The sequence below is a fragment of the Paramisgurnus dabryanus genome, chromosome 3 (assembly GCF_030506205.2).
Source record: "Paramisgurnus dabryanus chromosome 3, PD_genome_1.1, whole genome shotgun sequence".
Taxonomy (NCBI): domain Eukaryota; kingdom Metazoa; phylum Chordata; class Actinopteri; order Cypriniformes; family Cobitidae; genus Paramisgurnus; species Paramisgurnus dabryanus.
Genome location: NC_133339.1, coordinates 6,957,131 through 6,982,116, shown reverse-complemented (window position 1 = coordinate 6,982,116; position 24,986 = coordinate 6,957,131). Strand labels below are relative to the sequence as shown.

The following is a 24,986-nucleotide window of genomic DNA, read 5'->3' as shown; positions in this document are numbered from 1 at the left end:
GACACGGGCTCATAAACACGCCCACACATAAACAGACTGGATGCACACACACAGACACAAGCGCGATTTGGTGCTGCTCATGTGACATTAGATATAAACTTACTCATACACACCTAGATGTTTAATTATGGATTGTGTATAAAAACGTTTGGATGTTAAAACAAAAAAATTAAGATCGAATAGGTTTTGTCATAAAAGTCACAGTGCCGTTTCATTTTAAAACCCGCATGTTTAAATCAGAGGCGTTCTAAAACTAGAAATGCTGACAGAATTGCATTTGTTGTATAATAAACACATAGAGGTTGGGATCCACAGCGGACACAAATCCAGGAAATGGGGTCAAAATGTCTTAAACATAAAAAGGTTCTTAACGCTATAAGATCGCATCAGCGTACGTTCTCTGGCAACTGTGATTCGCGCATTCATGTGTTTTAATCAGAGACTTGATTAAAGATTTCCCTAAATCTAAAATTAAACCTTATTTTGTCAGTGCGGCCAGAATTACATTTTATTGTGTAATAAACACATATTCCCAGTTGGTTTTAAGATGTCATTAATTTAAAACAAAACCCAGAAGATGATATGAATATGTTTTTAATCGTTTAAAAGTTTCTTAATGGCCGATATGTGCACGCATCCTCGTATGTTCTATTGTAAACGCCGGAGCCCCGATCTTTAATGGCTTGAACAGAACCCTCTGCTTGAAAAGCTTCACAGATCTCGTGAAGCGAATCAGCTTTCATTTAGTTTAAAATAAATAGACTTTAGTCTAAAGATCGACCTCGGGTGGTTTTGGTACAATTCATCGCTTAAATATATACGTACTGAATATTTCATTAAATAAATTTGTAATGTTACAAACTTTTAGATCCTGCAGTGTCTCCCCTAAATTAGGCTCTGGTGCTCACCTAAAATCTAAAATAAACCTTTTAGTTATTGTCAATGGGTCTGCATTACACTTATTTTACCAACACAGATTTTTAGAAACAGTACGGTCCGCTGAACACCATCGCTGTTCAGACAGCTGGGTGTTGTCTGCTGGTTGCTAACGGATTGTGATAGAGAGAGAGACTGAAACTGATCGTCCAAAACAACAAACTTTTTTTCCACATCACTAAATATGTCGAACACTCGCAAGATAAGAAACACGCGCTGGAATAACATGTTCAAGAAACCTTTTCTTTTGACAATGCGTACCGTGTTACATTTATCGTAAATACACATGTACACACGTGGATATTAGATGACATTAATGAATTCAACCCAGAAGAGGGTGTGAAATGTCTTAAAACATTTAAAAGGCTCTTAACGACAGATATATGATCGCATCAGCCTACGTTTTCTGGCACCGTTGGTACACTCATTCACATGTTTTAATCAGAGACTTGGTTAAAGAAAGTCCCAAATCTAAAATAAACCCTTATTATACCGGAGCTGACAGATTTACATGTTATTGTGTAATAACCACATATTCACAGTTGATTTTAAGGTGTCATTATTTTAAAACAAACCCCAGAAGATGATTTGAAAATGTCTTTAATCGTTTAAAAAAAGTTTCTTAACGGTGTATATGAACACACATCCGCGTATGTTCTCTATTGTAAACGCTGGAACACAATCTAATGGTGTGAACAGAATATTGTGCATGAAAAGATTAAGATTTTATTTAGTTTAAAATAAAAAGCCTTTAGTCTAAAGAATGTGTTATTGGCGGCCCCCGGTGGTTTTGGTACAGTTCATTGCTATACCCATGCTGAATATTTCATTAAATAAAATTGTGTTGTTACAAACTTTTAGATACTGCATTGTTTGCCATAAAATAGGTTGTGATCTAAAATAAACTAGGGATGCACCGATAGGATTTTTTTGGGCCGATACCGATACCGATTTAAGCAGACAACTTATGGCCGATACCGATGCCGATACCGATATTAAACACTTTTAGCCTACAATATTATACAGTTTGTCTATTAGCTAGTTTATTTCTGCATCAAATTATTTTTACTGAACATGGATTGGATCTAATTAACATTCAACTGACCAACATAATAAGAGGCACAAATTAAGCTAAAACAAATATAATAAGACAACATGACAACCTTCAAAGGTGGTTTTTGCTATTCAGCATTTCTTTTATTAACAACATTAACTAATTTTTTTTACATATATATTTGATTTCTTTAATAAACATAAATAATGCCAGTGCTATTGCTTTAAACAGAGTATAAATATTGCTACTTCAAAAAAGTTGGACTTCTTGCCCCACTAAAGTGCAGTCTGTTTCTTTTATTGTCCAAGACATTTGAGCCAGCTCAACAAAGGTTTTCTGTCGGTGCTTAAGTATAGTGCACACTAGGGCTGCACCAGAATGTTTGAATATTCGTTCCGTTGGTTGACATTCAATTTTCAGTTTTGAGATTCGAATATATATAAATATTTCACAGCGTTAATGCAGAGCTTTTGCCAAGCAGGAAGTGCGCTTCACGCTCCCGCTCTATAGGTGGCGCAGAGAGACCAACATCCATAGCAAACAGCCATCAAACGCCACCAGTAGAAGAGATCGCCTCGAACGGAAAGCGCGCTTCCTGCTTTGGCATTCACGCTAATAGTGTTGTAAATAACGTTCAGTTTCTTGCAAAAACTGATTGATTTCCTTCACAAGACATCAATATGTCACACGGAGTTATGGGGGATTACTTTTGTATTAGATATACATGTTTAAAGTGGCGGATCGGTTGACTTGCATGACGGAGCACTGGGGTTTCTGCAAAATATCTTCTTTATTGTTCTACTGATGAAAAACGTATTGGATGGTGTAAGTGTTAGTAAATAAACTTGATTTTGAAAGTATGCTACCGTTTTATTACAGTTTGTTGAACTTCATTCATTCGTTCATTTATTTACGTTGTTTTATTTAAATGGCCTAAGTTACCCTTTACGTTATCAGTAATTACTATGCTTCTAATTTCTGATACGGGAGTGTTTGTTTGTTAGAAAAATGTTAGGCTAACGTTACCTTATTAAAAGTATTGCTTGTGTTTTGTTTCACTAATGCTGTTCTCGCAGCACGCGTGACAGGGACGCCGCTACATACGCACACAGATTCCTGCCTTTATTAAAGAGAAAAATATGTTCAGCCCCTCCTTCCGAAGCTTTGAATATTTGATTTGATTTCTACTAGAGCTTTGAAGCTCAAAGAATTGTATTCGGAACAGCCCTAGTGCACACCCAAACATTAAATCATTTTAATTGAACAACAGACATGCAATTCATTGACTTTATGCGGTTAATTAATAAACAATCGGTATCGGCCTTTCTCGTGCTATTGCCGATATGCCGATGGTTTCAAATTCATCAAAAATCGGCCGATAAATATCGGCGGCCGATGCATCGGTGCATCACTAAAATAAACCTTTTACTTTTTGACAGAGTTACCATATTACACATTACCACGGCGGTTTTAAAAGACAATAGTTTACAAGCAGCCCCCTAATGTGAATTATCTCAAACACCCAGACGCTCACAGAGCAGCTTCTGTTTAAGGCTTATCAGAAAAATATAGCTTATAGTTAAATAGATAATAGTACATTTAAGGTTAACCAGTTACAACTAAAATATTTTATTCTTGTGTGACTTTAAAGAAGTCTCTTGACAAAACAAACGTATTATCAAGTTGTATTTATAAGATACACGCAGTCATTTGTCCTAAAATCTAAAATAATAATTTATTTTTGTCAGAGCAGACAATATAAGACTCTTTGTATAATATACGCATATTCACACATGTTTTAAGAAGCCTTTAATTAAAAATAAACCCTAAAATGAGGTGAAGACGTCTTAAAAACATTTTAAAAGTTTATTAACGTCAGATATAAGTTCTCTGACACCATCGGTGCACGTATACGTATGTCTTAATCAGAGCCTTGGTTAAAGAATCCCCTAAATCTAAAATAAACCCACTATTTTGCCATAGTGGACAGAATTACATTTTATTAAGGTTAATTTAAAACGGCATATATGAACACACACCCGGCGCTTTGTCAGGCACCGCCGGATCTTTAATACGCGTGAAACTATAGAGCAGGTTATGAAAAGATTCACGGAGTTCCTGAAACCGTTTAAAATTTTATTTAGTTCAGACTATCGTCTAAATATTGTAGTATTGACGGCGCCGAAGGATATGGCTCAGGTCATTGCTTAAACTATACACGTATACGGAATATTTAATTAAATAACTTGTGATGTTACAAACAAAAGTTTTAATCATAGCATTGTTCATGATTTGTCTAAATCTAAAATAAACATTTACTTTTTTGATACCGTAATGGGGAATTATTTTACCAACGTTGAGTTTTAGAAATCTTTAGTCGCTTTACAACACGCACCCCTGTGAAAGAATGCAGGGCTTGTGAATAAGGAGGGAGGAAGTGTGAGAGCTGACATCAAATGCCAAAACACTAGCTGTCACACACGAGCCGTCATTAAACATAACAGCATACGCTTGACATAAAACACACACGCAGGAAAACAAACCACTAAATGACCGGTCATAAAACGATTAAACATTCTCTGTCTAAAGTTGACAACTTGTACAGATTTTGATTGATGGTCCCGCCCCCTGTCAAACACGAGCTGTCAGACACTAGCTGTCAGCGGGGTGGGGGAGGGGGTCATAAAAGTTTGACGAATGGTGGCCCGCTACAACTACTGAGCTCTGTCTGTTTTAAAGAGGCCATAAATCTTGATTTTCAAGGTAAGATCGTGATGCGCAATTATTCTGCATTAATCTGAAAGTAAGAGAAACAGAAAATACACTTCTGAAAAAATTATTTCTAGAACTAGTTGTAAAAATAGATATACACACAAAACATTGAATGAATATATAATTAGAGCATCTAAGACATTTTCAAAAGCACTACATTCTATGGTAAAAACTATGGTTAATTCAGTACAAGTCACATTTTAACATTTTATAATAAAATAAATGCTTTTACCTCCTCTGGCAATCTTTCTTGCAGTTCTTGAACACTAGGTTGGTTTTCCACAATCTCTTGTCTGCGTAAGGCAAACATCTTTGTCATAATGTTTGCTGATGTCTCTCCAGGGATGGGATATGATTGGCCTGAACAAATAATAGATCATTGCTAGACATTTACATGTTCACTACATCTTGTGACATAAACAAAAGGTTTTATTTAAAAATGAATACTGTGGAGATCATTTTGTTTGTATGGACCCTGTCAAGAACCGAAACATTTTATGTTTGCTCGTCTCTCCACGTGTGCAGTTTTGAGTGCATAATTACACAGAAACGGAGCGCGAATTTCAAACAGCGCTTCCGGAAGGAGATGCAGCATAAACAGTCTCATTGCTCTATTGCCAAATGTATTTTAATCGGCTACAGTATGAGGCAAAGTAGCAAAACTGTCGCTAAAGTTTACACATCAAGAGTTCTGATCTTTGAAGGGCATAGGGACACATTCATCCGCATGCGTATAGAAACTGCCCACTTTAGCGCCTTTTTGCGGTGAAATTGCTTAAAATCACTTTGGTATTAACATCTGCAAGCCTTTAAAACACGTGCAAATGATTAAACGTTTCCTATTTTAATTTGCGCATTAATCCGCGAATCGCACGTGAGCCGAACCGTCATGCTCAATCAACCACAATCCGACCAGTACACCACTAAGTAATACTAACCGTATGTAAAACAACAGTACAATCACACATGTATAATGTTAATAATACGCCAAAACGTATGTTTAAAATTACTTACCAATTTTCTTGAATCCCATAGTACCATGCGGAGTTCATCCATCGGTGCAGTGTATAACAAGATGGCGGAAAGCTGAACTTCAGCTGAACGTCCTCACGCACGACCAGGATGACGTTAAAAGTCACGTGACAATAGAAACTAATATTTTTAATTTAATTTACAGAAATGTATTTACTTTATACCAACAGGACTTACTCAAAAACTTAGATCAAATATAAAAACTTCTTTAGAGTAATGACATGCGTTGTGCACTTTTTTCAGTGAAGTAAATGTAACAAAGTAAATGTAGTGCGTTTCTACTCACCTCTGATGGATGGTTTATGAAAATGTACAGCTGTATTTAGAGACGTGTTTGTTTTAAGATGATGATCATATTTGACATCAAGAAAGTTTGACAGTCTCAGTTCTGCTGTACAGTTTTGAATCATAATTTCACTGTATTAGAGCCTGAATTTACATGTTTATTTTATTTATAATGAAACTGTAAACAGTGAGCTCTGTTTGTAAACAAAACCGTTTTGTTTTACAGGTAAAATGTTTAACTCTTGGAGGTCATCAGTGATCTTGATTTCTGTTGGATCTGTGTTGATTGTGATCAGTGGAATATTGATCACCGTGTTTGTCTATAGACACAGAGGTAACATTCATGTTTGTTTTTATTATGTTTAATGTACTGTATATAAATACAGAATATAGGTGAATATAGGGGTGGGGAGACAAACCCCCCTTCTGAGGGTTTTAAACCATGCATATTCATAAATAACATAAAGATATGTACTTTAAATAATTGTGTAGGTAAAAAAATTGACATGCAAACGGGGCAAAAATGTATGCAGAGTTTAGAAACATTATGAGTCCCCCCTCCCTTGCTCCACAGTGATTTGGTCCCCTGCCTGCGCACGCACGCACACACACATAGTTGTTCAGTAAGAAAGAACAAAGTTGTTCAGTAGTTACAGTACCTGTCAAGGCTTTATTCTGTTTAAACATCAAATGGAGTGATTCTTGTCTCTTTTAGACAGAAGAGTCGTTCATAAATTAATCATGACAAAAATGATGATATCCGATGTATTTTCCATGAGTCTGCTATGTAAGCAATTATAACGCTAGCTTACAGTCATAACGCTTGAAGTTAAGTTCAAGTATAAATGTAGTTCTAAACGTAGGTTTGGGAGGAGCATAAACATTCAGGCCTGTCAATCATCATTAAGAGCATATAAGGCATATAAGCCTCCAATTCTCCACGTCCAGCTGCAATTTTTCTGTCATCTCTCCTCCTCCCCATCACCTCCTTCACTACTCTCTTTCTTTCTCTGTGCTGTTCCAACGCTATCTCATGGCAATTTGTACGTATTTTACCACAGTGGGGTTAGGGGCGGGGTTAGAAACTTTGCAATAAATAAATGGTTTTGAAGAAGAGCATTACACTCTAAAAATGGCTGGGTTATTTTTGACCCATAATGGGTAAATATTGGACAGAACACATGCTGGGTTAAACATAACGCAATGTTGGGTTGTTGTTATGCAACCATGGATTATAATAACCCAGCATTGGGTCAATTTTAACCCAGTGTGTGTTCGGTCCAATATTTACCCATTATGGGTTAAAAATAACCCAGCCAATAACCATTTTTAGAGTGTAAGCTTTTCTGTGTGTACACAAGTACAATTCTGGCCATTGATTTTGTTTTCCCCTTAAAATTTGCTCTGGAGAAATTTAATGTTTACTGTCCCCCCTATATTGTTAGATGTAATTTACGCCCATTAGTGTAACTTATAGGGGCAGTTTCCCCAGACAGGGATTAGACTAGTCTTAAGCTAAAATAAATGTAAGACCTTTCCAAACTGAAAACAACTTGCACTGACATATCTTAAAATACATCCGTGCCCTTTGTTTTGCCTCAAAATACACGCCAGTAATGTTTTTAGTAAGGCATGTTTGTTAAAACTAGTTATATTTCATAATTAAACTAAGGCCTAGTCATGGTTTAAGCTAATCCCTGTCCGGGAAACCATCCCATAGTTAGTTAGATAAAGACATGTTGTCAGCATTGAGCATCTCATCAGTTTGTGGAGATGAGTTTGTGTGAATGATGTTTGTTACAGTTTTTAAAGAAGCAACTTTTTAGGTTTAGATTCACTTCAACTGAACACACAGTGATTGAGATTCCACTTCTCACACTGTAGTGCTTAAAAGTCAAGAATTTATATTTTTCAGACTGTGCTGTGTGGTGTAAACTGAACTGTAAAAACATCACAGTGTCAAGTGCACAAATTAAAGTTTAAACCAGAAAACAATCATTACAAAATAATGTTGTATGCAGTGGCGGCTGGTGAATTTTTTCGAGGGGGCTCGATGCGAAGTTTGTCACAACATGTATGTAGCCCTTCATGTGTGTGGTTCTTTTTTCAAAATATGTGTTCTGCTTCTCGAGAGATCCTGTGTGCATCACGTGTTTTGTCAAAATAAGTGCCTGCTGCAGATGCGTCTAAAGGGTTTATGATAAAAGAGATGCTCGCCACTGGTTGTATGTATATAGTTGTTATTTCTATAAATAATTATATATTTAAAAAAAAAAATCTTCAGAAATACAGAGAGTGAGACTACAGACAGAAGACCTCAGACTACAGACAGAAGACCTGAGACTACAGACAGAGAACCAGAATCTGTGTGAAGGTGAGAGAATAATTTTTTTACATTTTGTCTCGTTTGTTTATTTATTTTATTGATTTATTGTTAATATAAAAACTTTTTGATCAATTAAATATTTAATAAGTGAACACTACGGAGCCCGCCAGGTCACCCCTTGGATAAAAGAAAACTAGACCCGCAAATCCATGATCACAGTTTTGTAATTCGGCCCCTCAGTTTATAAACCGTTCTCACAGATTATTAAACTGTTCCCTCAGTTTTACAAATCGTGCGCACGGATTAATAAACCATATGCACAAGTTAAAAATCCGTGCTCTCAAATTTGTAAATAGTACCCTCAGTTTTTGCAATCCAAAACCACAGATTCATACGGAGCCCTTCTGATGACATGGTAAAACTTTTTTTTTAAATCGTGGCCACGAATTAGCAATTCGTTCCCACGAATTATTAAATCGTGCGCACGTTTTAGTAATTCGTTCCCTCGTTTAAGCTAAATGGAGCGCACGATTTAGTAATTCGTTCCCTCGTTTAAGCTAAATCGTGCCCACGTTTTATTAACTCGTTCCCTCGATTAAGTTAAATCGTGGCCACGTTTTATGAATTAGTGCACAGAATTTCATTTAAACCATCTGGACATTAACACAACGCTAACAAGATCAAATTCACTCTAGCCATTATTAATGACGCATACTTAATGCAGTTTTATAAATTCCTGCCAAGAATTTCATTAAAATCATCGGAATAGTGACGCTTATTGCAGCTCAATGCATTAATACATTGTTATTAAGTATAAAATTCATACACCTTATGGCTTCTGTATATATACAGTTTATTAACTCCTTCACAGAATTTCATAAAATATATTGGGACATAACGTGAGCTAACGCATTGATACAGTGCTACTGTATATAAGGATCAAATTAATACATCTTGGGTCTTAAACCGTTTTATCCATTCCTGCCTGGAATAATAAAAAAACAATAATCGGGAAATTAACATGACCCTTAACGCATAAATACAGTGCTATTTAAAGATCAAGATTAATCTATATAGCTTATTAATGAGCCATACTTCATATACAGTTTTATTAATAAAAAAAAACTAAACACAACCTTAGGGACATTAACATGACGCTTAATGCATTCTAATGCATTAAATACAGTGCTATTAAAAGATCAAAATCACTATATACCTTATTAATAAGTTATATACATATACCGTTTTATTTATTCCTGGGCCAGAATAAAAAAAAACATATTGGAACATTAACGTGACGCAGTAATTAATTAAACTAAATAATTCAGTGGCTTAAATATCACTAAAATGAATAATTAAAATAACTTAATAAAATCTCTTTGTCACTTGGGTGATTTTGTTTAGTTGGACAAACCAAAATAGATGATTTAATATAAAAAAAACCTGAAATTTTGTGTAATATGTACAGATATTATTTAGGTGTATACAAATAATATAATAATAATATAATCAAATAAAATAAGTATTTAACTAACAGGGCCCGGTTCCCCAAAACGTTCTTATCGCTAAGTAGTCCTTAACCTATTCCTTAACCTCTCTCTTAACTCTATGGCACGATTCCCAAAACGTTTGTACGCTTATTATATCTTCTGTACACTGTAAAAAAATTCCGTAGAAATTGCAGCTGGGTTGCCGGTAATTTACCGTAGATTTAAATTTATGTTTTTAACTGGCAACATTTTGTTCAAAGTTAAATGAACATTAAACATTTACTAGTCTTTGTCTTTATAGAGTAAAACTAAAAAACAGCATCAAGCTAAACATTCTGGGAAACAAAATCTGAAGCAAAAAACAGAAAAAGGTTGATGACTTCTGGTTCCCAGAATGCTTTGCATGAGGCTGTTATTGTATAGTTTTATTCTGTAAAGATAAATACTTGTTAATATTTAAAATTGATTGAACTTTGAACAAATTCTTGCCAGTAAATTACATAAATGTAAATCTACGGTAAATTACCGGCAACCCAGCTGCAATAACATTGTAATTTCTACGGAATTTTTTTACAGTGTAGAGTCACACTTTCGTAAGGTTGGTCTGGACCATTCGTAAGCTCTCTCTTAGCGTTGTTTGAGCGCAAAACGCTACCGCCACAGTCTTTAGAAATCAGCGCAGCGCAGTACAAGTCAAACTATGGTATGCTGACAATGATTTTATGTTATGGACATTTTTAAGACTTATAATAAAATATGTTTGCAATGGATACAGGACTATTGTGCAGTTGACTTTATTTGGTATCAGAACTAATGAATCAAAGACGGCGCCGGTGTTTGTTCCTCATTGAAGTCTGTTCCCTCTATGTTTATAGCGTTTTCATCACGTTACATTTATAATTTATTTAGAAATATTAAAGATTTCAATTGGTTATACTAAAAAGCAATAATATCATGTATTCTATTATACAATTTATTAAATATTTCATATTTGACAGTTTTATGTCTTTTAACATATAGCCTGTCTTTTTCTTTTCTTTTTTTCCTTTTCCTTAAGTTTCCAAACATAATAAATATATATTATACATATAATATGATTCATACTGTAAAAATAATTGACTTACAATCAAGAACAGTCAAGATACATTACATAAATGCACACATGTACATCTCAGTAGCCATTAAAACTTTCAATGTATATAAAGAATAAACGTGTGATATAAATGCTATAAAAACACTACACTAACGGGAAACATAGGGGGAACAGACTTCCACACAACACCGGCCGCTTAACTGTTTAGTCCATGCCAATTTTTTTATTCGTCAACCCTTAAACCTTTTGACATTTTGCCTGACGTGGCTAAATAAAACGGAATATGTATATGACTCATTAATAAGTTTTATAGTGATTTTTATCTTTTAATAGCACTGTATTTAATGTATTAGCATGCATTAAGCTATATTTTTTAATTCTGCGCAGGAATTAATAAAACTAGGCTATAGTATGACTCATTAATAAGGTATAGCACTTTATTAATGCGTTAAGCGTCACGTTAATGTCCCGGTTATTAGGTAGCCTACTGGGCACGAATTAATAAAACTGTATGAATTTGATTTACAACAAATATTAAGGATTTTTATTAGAAATAATCTGTTGGTTAAATACTTATTTTATTTGATGTATACACCTAAATAATATTTACACAATAATTTGTCTAACTAAAAAAATCACCCAAGTGACATAAAGAGATTTTATTAAGTTATTTTATTTTAGTGATATTTAAGCCACTGAATTATTTAGTTTAATTTATTACTGCGTCACGTTAATGTCCCAATATGTTTTTTAATTCTGTGCAGGAATATGTGACTTATTAATAAAGTGATTTTGATCTTAATAGCACTGTATTTAATGCATTAGCATGCATTAAGCGTCATGTTAATGTCCTAAAGGTTGTGTTAAGGTTTTTTTTTACTCTGCACAGGAATTAATAAAACTGTATATGAAGTATGGCTCATTAATAAGCTATATAGATTAATCTTGATCTTTAAATAGCACTGTATTTATGCGTTAAGGGTCATGTTAATTTCCCGATTATTGTTTTTTTATTATTCCAGGCAGGAATGGATAAAACGGTTTAAGACCCAAGATGTATTAATTTGATCCTTATATACAGTAGCACTGTATCAATGCGTTAGCTCACGTTATGTCCCAATATATTTTATGAAATTCTGTGAAGGAGTTAATAAACTGTATATATACAGAAGCCATAAGGTGTATGAATTTTATACTTAATAACAATGTATTAATGCATTGAGCTGCAATAAGCGTCACTATTCCGATGATTTTAATGAAATTCTTGGCAGGAATTTATAAAACTGCATTAAGTATGCGTCATTAATAATGGCTAGAGTGAATTTGATCTTGTTAGCGTTGTGTTAATGTCCAGATGGTTTAAATGAAATTCTGTGCACTAATTCATAAAACGTGGCCACGATTTAACTTAATCGAGGGAACGAGTTAATAAAACGTGGGCACAATTTAGCTTAAACGAGGGAACGAATTACTAAAACGTGCGCACGATTTAGCTTAAACGAGGGAACGAATTACTAAATTGTGCGCTCGATTTAGCTTAAACGAGGGAACGAATTACTAAAACGTGCGCACGATTTAATAATTCGTGGGAACGAATTGCTAATTCGTGGCCACGATTTAAAAAAAAAGTTTTACCATGTCATCAGAAGGACTCCGTAGATTCATAAACCGTGCGCACAGTTTTGCAAACTGTACTCACGGATTTGTAACCCCTCCGTCATTTTAGAAATCTGTAGACCACAAGCATGACAACAACTCCGTAGTAAAGAACATAATGTGTTTAAACTTCAAATTTTTAAATGGAGAATTTCCACAATTTTCTAAAAAATGATAGAAAGTTTAATGAGAAGAAGGTAAAAACCAATACAATACGAATAATGCACCGATTCTTTCATTTGGTCTTTGACTGAATGCAATTTTACATTAATAATAACGTATTAACCAAATAAGTATTTAAATAAGTATATAAAATTGCATAACTATTTAAAATGGCATGCTATGTTTAAATGCATGAATGAAAGATAAATCATTCAATTAAAAACTTCTTAATATTATGTACCACATAAACCACATTTCCAATTAGGAAAACTTGCGCAAGGTTTATGAATCTGTGGGTATGCCATCGGTTTGTGTCCTCAATTACTTTAGGTTTCTCTGAGCTCACTATGACCTGTTTAAAAGCATTAGGTTCACAGGACTCACCAGCTTGATGTTGAGAGGGACCGTGATGAAGCTCTGCTGTATGTTCTGGCAGGGTCGGCAGCACCACAAGTAACTTTGTTTCGAGAACTGCAATCTTTTGTAAAAGTCTGTGGCAGTTTGAGCAGCAGGTGTATTGAGATCCAAAAGAAGACATTTTTTCTTCTTTTTGATTGTGGGCAGCTGTGTTGTCCTGTTTTAGGATTGTCATCTGCCGGCAATAGCAGACTGGTAGACCGCTATGACAAATTCCCCAAGTTGTTGAATATTCCAAATATCAATATTGTTCCAGGAATTTGTAGTTTTAGTGTGAGTGCCCAATTGTTTAGTTTGAGCACTGTGCTGAACTGCTGGTTTAATTAAAAAGATAAAAGCGAAAAAGCATAAGCGCAAAGCACAGAGCGCAAGTAAAAGCGTCAAACAGTTGCGAACCAGGAAGTAAAATAAATGTAAGAGCTGCCCAAATTGAAAACAACTTGCATTGACATATCTTAAAATACAGCAGTGCCCTTTGTTTTGCCTCAAAATGCATACAAGCAATGTTTTTAGTAAGGCATGTTTGTTAAAACTAGTTATATTTCCTAATTAAACTGAGACCTAGTCCTGGCTTAAACTAATCCCTGTCCGGGAAACCACCCCAAAGATTTTAATACGTAAAGAGGATTAGTGCAGAAATATTATTGACTTTTGTGTTGATGTGAAGCTGAAATAATCACTCAATACATGAAACACTCAGTGGATGTTACTGCTGATAAAAGAGAGAAACTCACTCATTATGATCAAGAGTTCACAAACTTTATCCACCTGCACTGTAAATGTTTACACAAACATCTGTGTGTCTGTTGTGTGATTTAAGTTTAGATGATCAGATCAAATTCTGATAAACAACATAGCAAACATAAAATCATTCATTAAAACATGACCAAATATTTAAATGTTTATGTATGTACTTAATTTTGTTGTGTATATTTGTTTTCTCTTTACATCTTGAACTCTCTAGAACGTGAGAGACTTTCACTGATTGTAGAAAATGGTGAGTTTATTTTAAATGTCTTTAATAAATGATTTATAGACAAACTGTCATTTACAATACAATTTAAAACACTGTCACTTGGTTTCACAGACAAGGCTTAAGGCTAGTCCTAGACTGAGTGTCTTAACCCTCATAAGCCCCTATTTTCCTGTATACGTTACAGTTCCCTGGGGGTAAAAATGACCCCAGAAATTAAAAGGGTGATTACAAAAAATATATCATTTTTTTTTGTTTACTTCCCATCTATACATTAATGCTGTGTTTTGGGAGATATGAAGTATTTTTGTACCTGTTTACTAAATTCCTCAACTACACCATTAGCTTACCTATAAAATATCATTTTTTTATGAAAAATTTACATAAATTATGATCTAAATTTGATTTAAATTGTTTTTAGATATTGATCTAGATGTTATGTGTTGAATTCGACCATTTGGTGTTTAGAAAAAAAAAACAGTTTTATGGTTACAGTTTAGGAAATAAATCATTTTGACCAGCAGAGGCCTAGAGACCCATTCATTTTACTGTGTGTGGCCAACTGTGCAACATCAATACTTTAGTGAAACATTTTGTACATTTATGTATATATAATTAACATTAGAAAGGTCATTAAATATAAATATTATTTCAAATAGTAGATTTTTTGTAGTTTTTGATGCATTTTGAAATGTCTGTTTTTACAAAATGCCACAGAAATTTGACTAAATGTAAGGGTGTTTGTCTGTGTGTGTGTCTGTGTGTGTTTTTGTTTGTGTGTCTGTGTGTGTTTTTGTTTGTGTGTGTGTGTGTGTGTGTCTGTGTGTGTGTGTGTGTGTGTTTGTATGTATGTGTGTGGGCATGCACACACCTGTGTGAGCATTTTACATCTTTGTTTTGCATCTGTGGCTGTTTTTTGCCAAATTCTGTAAAAAATGCTCTCTGTGGCAGTCATTACTTTGCGTGTTTGTGTGTGTCTGTTTGTGTGTGTGTGTGTGTGATTGAGCATGTCTTTTCTATTTTGCATTTGTGCTCTACTAAAGGCCTACCTTTCTGTGTCAAAATTTTCAGATTTATTCTGGATGCATTGATTTTATTTAATGAATAACAAGAAAAAAATGTTGTGTTTTTTTTGCATTTCCCATTCATTTTAATTGGGGTCATTTTTACCCCCAAAGGGCCTCTTTTGGTGATTTTTTTACATCTCTTTAGAACGACCGAATCAAGGCCAGTTTTTTTATTTGAATCTTGACAGATAATCTGGAAAAGTCACAAAATCTTATTCCACTGAGATGAAGGGAACCATGTTTTTTAACTAAATAAAAGTGGCTTGGGGTAAGATTGACCCCAAGGGACTTATTAGGGTTAACTGAAAATAACATTGCATGTACAGATCTTAAAATATGCCAGTGTCATTGATTTGTCTCAGGATACACACCAGTAACATCTTTTATAAAAGATGGCATGTTTATAAAAAATGCTTAAACATTTTAATTTAACTAAGGCCTAGTCCTGGCTTTACTGTAGCTAAGCCTTGTCTGTGAAACCGGGCCAGATTTTACTGTGAATGTTTTGATCTCATTCTCAATCTTAAGTATAATTGTGTTATGATCTCTGTTTAACTCTTTACTGTCTGTCTGTTTTTAGTGAAATCACTGTTAAGGAGATATGCAGGTAAGTTAAAGTTTGATGCCATCATTAAAGTGTTATAGATCTACAGCTGTTAGATGAGACTGTATGTGGTTTTATTGACACATTGAATTAGTTTGTTATCCTCTTTATATTTTTCATCTGTGTTCATTTGTTGTTATTTATTGTTCAGATTTGTCTTGATTTGTTTCAGTTAATTTTCTCTATGCAGTGTGTTTATGTTTGTTTATTTCTCTGTAAAGTGATGTTGTTTTATAGAAAGACACAAACTAATAATATTATTATCATCATTATTACAACATTCATCTGTAAAGCAGAAATCTCAATATTTTAACAGTGAATGTGACTCTGGATCCTGATTCAGCTCATCCTGATCTCATTGTGTCTGATGATGGGAAAGAAGTGAGATATAATCAACAATCAAGAACAGTAAAGGATGAAGTTCAGAAGTCATATAACAAGTTTGATGAAGAGCTCGGAGTTCTTGGAAATGAAGGATTCACCTCAGGGTGTTTTTACTATTCGGTGCAGGTGAAGGGGTTAAATGTTTGGTTTGTGGGTGTGGCCAGAGAATCTGTTAAGAGAAAGGGGTTCATCAATCTGAATCCTGAGAATGGATACTGGATGGCTGGTTTGAGATGCGAAGAGTATTGGGCTAGTGAGGATCCATATGTTCCTCTTTCACTGAGTGTGAAGCCTCAGAGAGTTGGGGTGTTTGTGGATTATGAGGAGGGTCGAGTCTCTTTTTATGATGTTGAGTCTATGTGTCATATCTACTCTTTTACTGATCAATCTTTTAATGATAAACTATATCCTGTTGTTTCTTTAGGTTATGAAAAATCTGAAAACTCTGCACCACTTATCATCTGTGATCTCTAATGAGATTTAAAATAAATATAAATCCTCTCCTTAAGTTATTTTTGTAACTTGAAATGGTATACAGAGGGATGCTTGTGTCATTTTCAGAAACATGATGATTAATGATGATGGTAGGTTTTTTTTGTCCCCTAAGAGAAATTAGTTTTGTGCATACATACATGTGTTGCTGTATAACAAATCAAACACATTAATAACAATCACACAGTCTTGTGATTCATCAGTTTCATGGCCACAAGAACAAAATATGTATTGTAGAGGTTTTTATCTTCAACATGTGTGATCTTGTCTGTGAAAACCCAGCTAAAGTAATCAAACTGATGACTATAAAACTGCAGTGGAAAGAGTTGTTGGCTGTTGTGGAGATAATTATTGCAGATTAATGATAATAAAACTGAGGAGGCCAGATCAATGAGACATATATATAGGAGCTCTGTTGTTCACAGTCAGGACATTAAGGAAAGTGATGCTGATGTATGTGTGACGTTTGGATAACATTTGTATGATATCTGTATGGTGTGAGGTTTTTAGCAGTTTTTCTCTAGTCTAAAATAAATTTGTCTGAGACAATAATGACACCTTGACCTTGGATTGTAGAAACATCATCCAGATGAGTGTAGTTCAGATTCTGGATTGAGCACATTGAGAAGGATTCAGAGTGGTTTTCCTCACCCGTTTGATTCATTAAAGGCATTAAAAACAGCTGCGTAACCATCATGGCAACACTATAGAGCCTCTGGTCACACAGAACACCAATTGTGTCGTACACAAGACACTAGAGGTGTTATTAGTTTTGGTCACGTTAACTCATTGGGTGTGTTGAACTCACTGAATGGGTTAAATGCAGAGGTCACATTCCAACTATGGGTTAAATTGGCCATTCTGACACTTTAACTTATGTAGGATGACTTTATGTAGAAAACAGTAAATCACACACACACACACACACACACACACACACACACACACACACACACACACACACACACACACACACACACACACACACACACACACACACACACACACACACAAATGTTAGCTGGGCTTTTGCAGATTGGGTCAAAACATTTCAGTATTTAATTTTTTTACCATTTGATACAAATTTTCTTTCTATTTTCTTTTTGCTATTCCAATTAAAAAATTATCATTTTTACCAAAAAGTCTGGGCTTTTGTGTCCATTTTTCCACATAATGATGTACAACACTTCAAAGCTTAATCTAGGCCTATGAGATCATATTAAATGGGTGAAGTCATTATCATTAAATGGACTATCATCAGTTGCTTACCCACCACCAGGGCCTGAAGTTAACTTTTTTGACCACCTGCCACAGATACTTTTTACCAGCCAGTTTTTTTTTTTTTTTTGCCTGAATAGTGAATGATAACACTGTCTTTATTGTATGAATTAAATATAAAAAAATTCAGAGCCACAAACGTGAATTTCTCTTTGTCTTAGGTTGTTTGATTAACATTAATGACACAGACTTAAGTAGGTTAATTGAGGTTACTGTCTCTTTAAGACCAGCACAGACTGGTTTTTGACTCTCTATACATACACTTAAGACATAAAGAAATGTTTTATTAGAAAATGAATACTGTTGAGATCATTTTGTTTATATGTGCCCTGTCAAGAGCAGAACGATTTTATGTACTCATGCTTTTAGGAACGCGTCTCTCCTATGTGCCCTATTGAGTCCCCTTAAACCCGCGCACGCACACAGAGACAGAGGGGGCACAAACTGTGCACATAAACGCCGCACATACGTTGTTTTTCATTACTATATTCGCAAAATGTATGTTAATGTACTACAGTATAAGGCATAGTAGCGCAACTCTCTTTAAAGTTTACACATCAAGAGTCCTGATCCGTCACAGCAGCACTACACATCTGTGCAACTGTGATTATACTGTAGCCTATGTCAGCATTGCATTCTCATCCCATCTCACCAACAGTTTAATACTTACTCGCACATCCAAACGTAGTCAGAGAAGTGCCTCATCTTCTTTCCAGTCGCATGAACGTTGGGAAACAGCAGTCGCATCCTCTCAAAGAATCACTCAATTTGCATCAGTGATATGCGCAGGTTGATAAGAAATGAGCGGGTGCCGGTTACGAGTCATCCAAAAATATTTTATGATATTCAGGCCGCGGTCAGTCGGTCGAGATTAAAAACTACTTTGAACAATTGCGGGCGGGTTAGTTGAAAATGTCGGTCGGGAGTGGGTTGTTTCTACAATGACCCGCGCATCACTGATTCGCATTGGCTACCCGCCAATGTGGCTGGTAGATTGACAGTGTTACCCGCCAATTGCAAAATCCACCCGCATTTGGCGCGTGATCGGGTGTTAATTTCATGCCCTGCCCACCACGCAATTGCGTGGGGCCTTGCGGGCTTGGGGGGCCCCCTACTGGCCACAAGGTATGTAAAAGTATGTTACGTTTATTCAGACCCGAATCTAAGGCACGGATAAAGCACGCGCGAGCGAGAGATGTGCAAGTATGCACGTAAAATAATATTTGCGCTCATCCTTGCGAGGGCACATATAGGCTATTTCATGAGTGAAACTCTACTGGAAAGCACACATAGAAAATAGACAAATCATATTCTGTATCTCATCATCATTAAAATCTCATCTTTTGTGTATTTCTAGTCTATATGCTTGTTGTATCTCACAGTAAGTTTGTTTTTGCAATATGAACATAAGAGTTTTATGTGATTCCCATCCATAAATTCAAGCAATAACCAACTTACAATGTTGTTTACTGGTGTTTGTTAGTTCAGTTTGTTAGATCAGTATGAATCTTAATCTATTGCTTCCTATTTTTCCTCATTTAGTTTTTTTAGTAAGATGTCAGACACTGAAGTTGCAGTATTAATTACATTGTTTTAAATACATCCTATAATACATTTACAAGCAAAAGATATATCTGAGAGGGGCGTAAAAAAAATTTTTTAACCAAGAATTTTTGTCATACCAAACTAACAATTTAGTGTTATTTTAAGCAGTGTAAAACAAAATAAACCAGGTTTATATATATATATATATATATATATATATATATATATATATATATATATCTCACTTAATTCTATATACTGAATATTATTGTTGTGCAATTCAAATCAAAAACCTTGGGCAATGCTGGGGCAAGGGGGGCCCCGGTTCTTGGACTTTGCTAAGGGCCACCAAAATGGTAAACACGCCACTGACTATCATTATCAAAAATTATCATTACCGCAACATGATATTACGTTAAATATATGCATTTACAAACTCATGTTTCAGTAATGAGAACTAAAAAGTTGTCTAGGTACTATGACAAACTAAATTTAAACTTTTATCTGAAGAGAAAAATAAGAACAACTTACCTGGTAGCCATCTTGAGTGTCACAGTCAATTATGTCCCTTACAACTATTTTTTTTGTTGTTGAAAATATTAGTTCCTTGAGGGCTTAAACAATGATTGAAAATTGTTGCGGAGGATGAGAAAATTGGTCTTGGACACATTTATATTCCTTATTATTGTCTTTACATTTACCAATAATCACCAAATACCACTTGTTTCTTTACTGTAAATGTTTATAGTACAACATGCACTGAAGCTTTTTATTTTTTACATTTTTTAATTATACATTTTCCATGTCAAATAACCCAAATCCAGTCATGGACACGTTGCGGTAATAAAAAATGTTCCACTTAAATGTGGAAAAAAATTTTGTTTGTATGATGTTATTTGAAATCATGTGCAAAATAGTACATGAAGAGATGTTTGTAACTGTATGCTTCTTATTTTGATACTCTTACTTTGCATTTACTTTTTTATCAAAATGTTTGATGACACCTCATAAGTCTAATTTTGTGACAATCATCTGTATATGTAACGTTCTCAAATTCTATTTGTTTACTTGTCAGAACTAGACATCCTTCTTATAAAAAATACAGTACATGTTTTACTGTGATTCTGATTTCTATGTTTTTATTGTTGTATTGGACATTTCAGCCACTGGCCATAAAGAATATGTGTTTACTAAAAATAAAAAACAAATTTACAAAAATGTAGTCCAATAAAAACCGTGTAACCAGATAAAGCTTTATGGCTTTGATGAGAAAAGTTTGATCACTTGTAGAGAATCTATTATAAGGTACAATACTGATTAAAAACAATCATAATGATCTAGTATGAGTTTTAAAAGTCAAAGAAAAAAAAACTTTGTAGATGAATGCAGAAACTTCTCTGAAGATCAACACAGCTGACAGTGTAACAGATGTTTGCTCATTGTGTCAGCTTTGTTTTCTCTGTGATTAAATTTTTCTCAAGTGTGCTCTCACGTCGACGTTTATCTTCTTGTGAGCTTTCAAACGTGTGTGCTGGGAAAAACTCACATTTGAAGTGCCGTGTGTATCTCTATGCCAAAATAAACTATTTACTGCACTGATCGGTGAAATGCTTTTCTCTAAAATGAAATCTGTGCTGGTGATTTCTGAGAGCTTTGTCCCGTGTAAAATTATGTCCACACTGTTAATAAATGAAAGGTTTCTCTCCAGTGTGAATCCTCATGTGTGCATTGAGCGAAGATTTTCTTTTAAAACTCTTTCCACCGTGTTGGCATGTTAATAGTTTCTCTCCATTGTGAACTGTCATGTGTGCATCAAGATGACCTTTCATTCTTAAACTCATTCCACACTTATGACATGTGAAAGTTTTTTCTCCTGTGTGAATTCTCATGTGTTTATTAAGGATACACTTCAGTCTGAAACGATTTCCACAATGATTACATGCGAATGGTTTCTCTCCTGTGTGAATTCGCATGTGTACTGTAAGGTGACCTTTACGTTTGAAATTATTTTTACACAGATGACATGTGAATGGTTTCTCTCCAGTGTGAACACTTGTGTGCATCTTAAGGTTATGCTTACTTGTGAAACTCTTTCCACACAGTTTGCATGTGAACGGTTTCTCTCCTGTGTGAGTTTTCATGTGTTCATTAAGGTTACCGCCCGTGGTAAAACTTTTTTCACACTGTTTACATGTGAACGGTTTCTCTCCGGTGTGAATCCTCACATGTACTTTGGGGTTACCTTTTGTTCCAAAACTCTTTCCACACAGTTTACATGTGAACGGTTTCTCTCCCGTGTGAGTTTTCATGTGTTCATTAAGGTTACCGCCCGTGGTAAAACTTTTTTCACACTGTTTACATGTGAACGGTTTCTCTCCGGTGTGAATCCTCACATGTACTTTAAGGTTACCTTTTGTTCCAAAACTCTTTTCACAGTGTTGACATCTGAATGTCTTCTCCTCGCCGTGAGTCCTCTTGTGATCAGCAGGGTGTCCATCTTTTCTGAAAATCTTTTTGTACAGAGATCCTTTCTGTGAAACATTACGTTTTCTTTTTACATTCTGATGTTTTTCATCCATCTCACTCGGTTCACTTAGATGGTCTGTGTTTATTCCAATCATATCTAAAATGAAGACAGTAAATAGTTAAAACTGATAAACCATAGTGCAAATCACTTTTGAAATTGAATGACAAAAGAAGCGTGTCATGTATCTGTTATGTGTTATCTTTCATGTGATGTACATTATGTCATTTTTATTGTCAATTTCTGCTCTTGTACTTTAACTGTAGTAGAGCATTGCATTGATAAATTCCCAGAAAACACATTCATTCAATCAATGTGATGTTACTACAGACAATTAATCCATTGAATTAAAGTTTTATTATTTCTCAAACCTCAAAGATGAAGATCAAAAAATAGACACCAACCTCTTTCCTCAGTTCCTCTGTATCTTCATTCTTCATACTACATGGTTGTGGATCTTTCATCTTCTCAAGCTGCTCTCAGATTTCAGTTGTCACACATGAAGTGATTTCTCTGTGTGTTTGACTCCAGCATTTATTGGTGTATTGTTGTTGTTGTAGGAGGAGCTTCACTGAAGATCTCAATCACTTTATGGGTGTGGCTGGAGATTTTAGAGAGACTTTGTCAGTAAAACATTCAAAGAGGGATTGTGAGGGACCTGAGCGGTCAGGAAAGAAAACCACCAAGTCTTTTAGCAAAATAAATGGGTCTTTATTTGAACCCAACCAAAACAGCATACAAAATCAAAAACTTGTTGCAACAAAGAACTAAGGACAAACAAAAAGGAAACTAATCAGCTAACCAGACCAACCAAATGAACAAAGCAAATGACTTATAAAGGGAAAGATGGGCCCATTACAATACAAAAGGGGAAACAAATACACATTACACTTAACATATAGCATTAACCAAAATCCAAATATAATCAAGCAAATACAATTTGAATTAAAGATCAAAAGATACAAATGTAACTGAATCATAAACACACAACTAAAGAAATTAATTAAAAGACTTCCATAATCACAAGCCCTCCCCCATGCATCCTTAACACATGGTACATCCAGTAGGAACCATCCCTTTAAATCTCGGTTTCCAACAGAACTCCAATCTTTGTCACTCCCAGGACATAATGGCTGAAGGCTTCGGTAGATCAACACCACTCATTACGGTAAACTTAAACACTAATGTGTGGCCACTTCTTGGGCCCTCACAGGGATCTTCAGGATTTAATTTTTCGTATATGTCAGATCACTGTAAAAAAAATCAAACTCATCCCTAAAGTTCAAGAAAAAAAATGTAATTACTTGTAAATCCAAGTTGGTTATATTTAAGAATTTAAGTGCAAAATGTGTAAATATTCATCTGCTTATATCTTTAACTGTATCTCAAAATCTTAAGCACATACACATTTGACAATAATGCAGTGATATGAAGACATGCATCCTCTGTGCACGTGTGGTTCATAAAACAATGTATGCATAGAAAATGCGTGTATGCCTCACTTTCAGATGTGAAATCTATAAATCACAAAGGAGCTGAAAATTATGCACAGCTGAACAGTTGCAGATTTCCGTCTTTAAACGATGCCTAATTATTGTCATTGACATATAAAAGAGCACCTGTTAATGTTTAAATCCTTTTGAGCAGCAAGAATGGCTTATTTTTCAAAAACCTGCAATCGGACAAGCAAACGTCTGCTCATACCCTGATGTGACACTAAACACTTTTCCACGTCAAAGAAAAATAAATATGGCCCTAGGTTTCTGTGTACACACACTTTATGATCAAATCTGTGTGTATGCATGCTTTATAAATGAGGTCCCAGGTCTCATTGACTTGTCTTTGGGTATTGTTGTCGAATATGGCACTTCTTCAGGATTACAGCTGTCAGGAAACGGACTCAGAGTCAAGTGCAAGTTAAATAGTTTATTTAGAAAAAATAGAGAACAGGAGAGCAAAGTCACTGGTAGATCCACACACGGCGTACACCCGTTGACTCACTCTGGTGGAAAACACTACTGTTGGGATGAAGCACACCCACAGTAGGAGAGAGTGAGTCGGCGCTACACAATAATCCACTGTGTAATCCAAATGTAGAAGGACCACCCGGATACCACTGGTCACCGCCTAAAAACGAAGCGAACCAGCGGTTCTGAGAAACAACAGTAGTTAGAGTCAATATAATCCACAAAGGTGAAATGGGTGTACTCCACTCACGGGTGATAATGCAAACCGGAGAGAGAGAGAGACAGCTGGTATACCGCCTAGAAACGAAGCGAACCAGCTGCATCGAGAGACAAACAAAGTCAATATAATCCAACACTCCACAAGCGAGCGGTCCGGGTGAAGACGTGTCCCCGAACGCCGAAACCAAACCTGGGGTAACAGAGGAGAAGACAGAAAGCGACTGACAAGACAAGGCAGGGCAGCAGGACTGTGAAAAAAACAATGAGCGCGCAACAAAGGACAGGACTACGTGCAATATAAAGGGAAAGGTAAACGAGACACCACCGGTGAACAATTACCGAAACAAGGGGGCGGAGTTAGTGAACACACGAGGAACCGGCACCACAGGTAAACAACACACACAGATCACACAGCCATCGATCACCCAGTAGTCATGACAGTAGCCCCCCCTCCACGACCGGCACCAGACGGACCGGGAGACTCACCCTGTCGCCGACGAAGGTCCTCGATCAGCCCAGGATCCAGCAAATCCCGACCCGGAACCCAGCTCCTCTCATCAGGACCGTATCCTTCCCAATCCACTAAATACTGAAATCCTCTGCCCCTGCGGCGGGAGTCTAGTAACCTCTTAACAGTATAGACAGGGGCACCATCCACTAGACGAGGGGCGGGGGGATTAGGGGCAGAGACAGGAGGATTATAGCGAGCA

General features: G+C 35.5%; 2 protein-coding genes across 4 annotated transcripts in view; one reads left to right on the top strand and one right to left on the bottom strand.

The window, feature by feature from the left end:
• LOC135734242 (butyrophilin subfamily 1 member A1-like) overlaps window positions 1-24,986 on the top strand; it is a 131,340-nt gene that overhangs the window by 65,971 nt on the left and 40,383 nt on the right. For 2 of the 3 annotated variants that reach the window (XM_073813792.1, XM_073813790.1), the window contains exons 5-7: window positions 6,306-6,413; window positions 8,364-8,453; window positions 14,188-14,220. In XM_073813792.1, the coding sequence (XP_073669893.1) occupies window positions 6,306-6,413; window positions 8,364-8,453; window positions 14,188-14,220 (231 nt within the window). Of the gene's footprint in view, window positions 1-6,305; window positions 6,414-8,363; window positions 8,454-14,187; window positions 14,221-15,843; window positions 15,871-24,986 lie in introns of all 3 variants that reach the window. The other variant, XM_073813791.1, reaches the window with a different exon arrangement.
• Window positions 21,249-22,340, bottom strand: LOC141281880 (uncharacterized). The gene has a single exon (XM_073813707.1). It carries the CDS (start codon window positions 22,185-22,187, stop codon window positions 21,249-21,251), a length of 939 nt encoding a protein of 312 aa, XP_073669808.1. The 5' UTR covers window positions 22,188-22,340.

Excerpts from the sequence above, each read along its gene's own strand:
- LOC141281880 (XM_073813707.1), bottom strand. The coding sequence starts at position 22,187 with ATGATTGGAATAAACACAGACCATCTAAGTGAACCGAGTGAGATGGAT.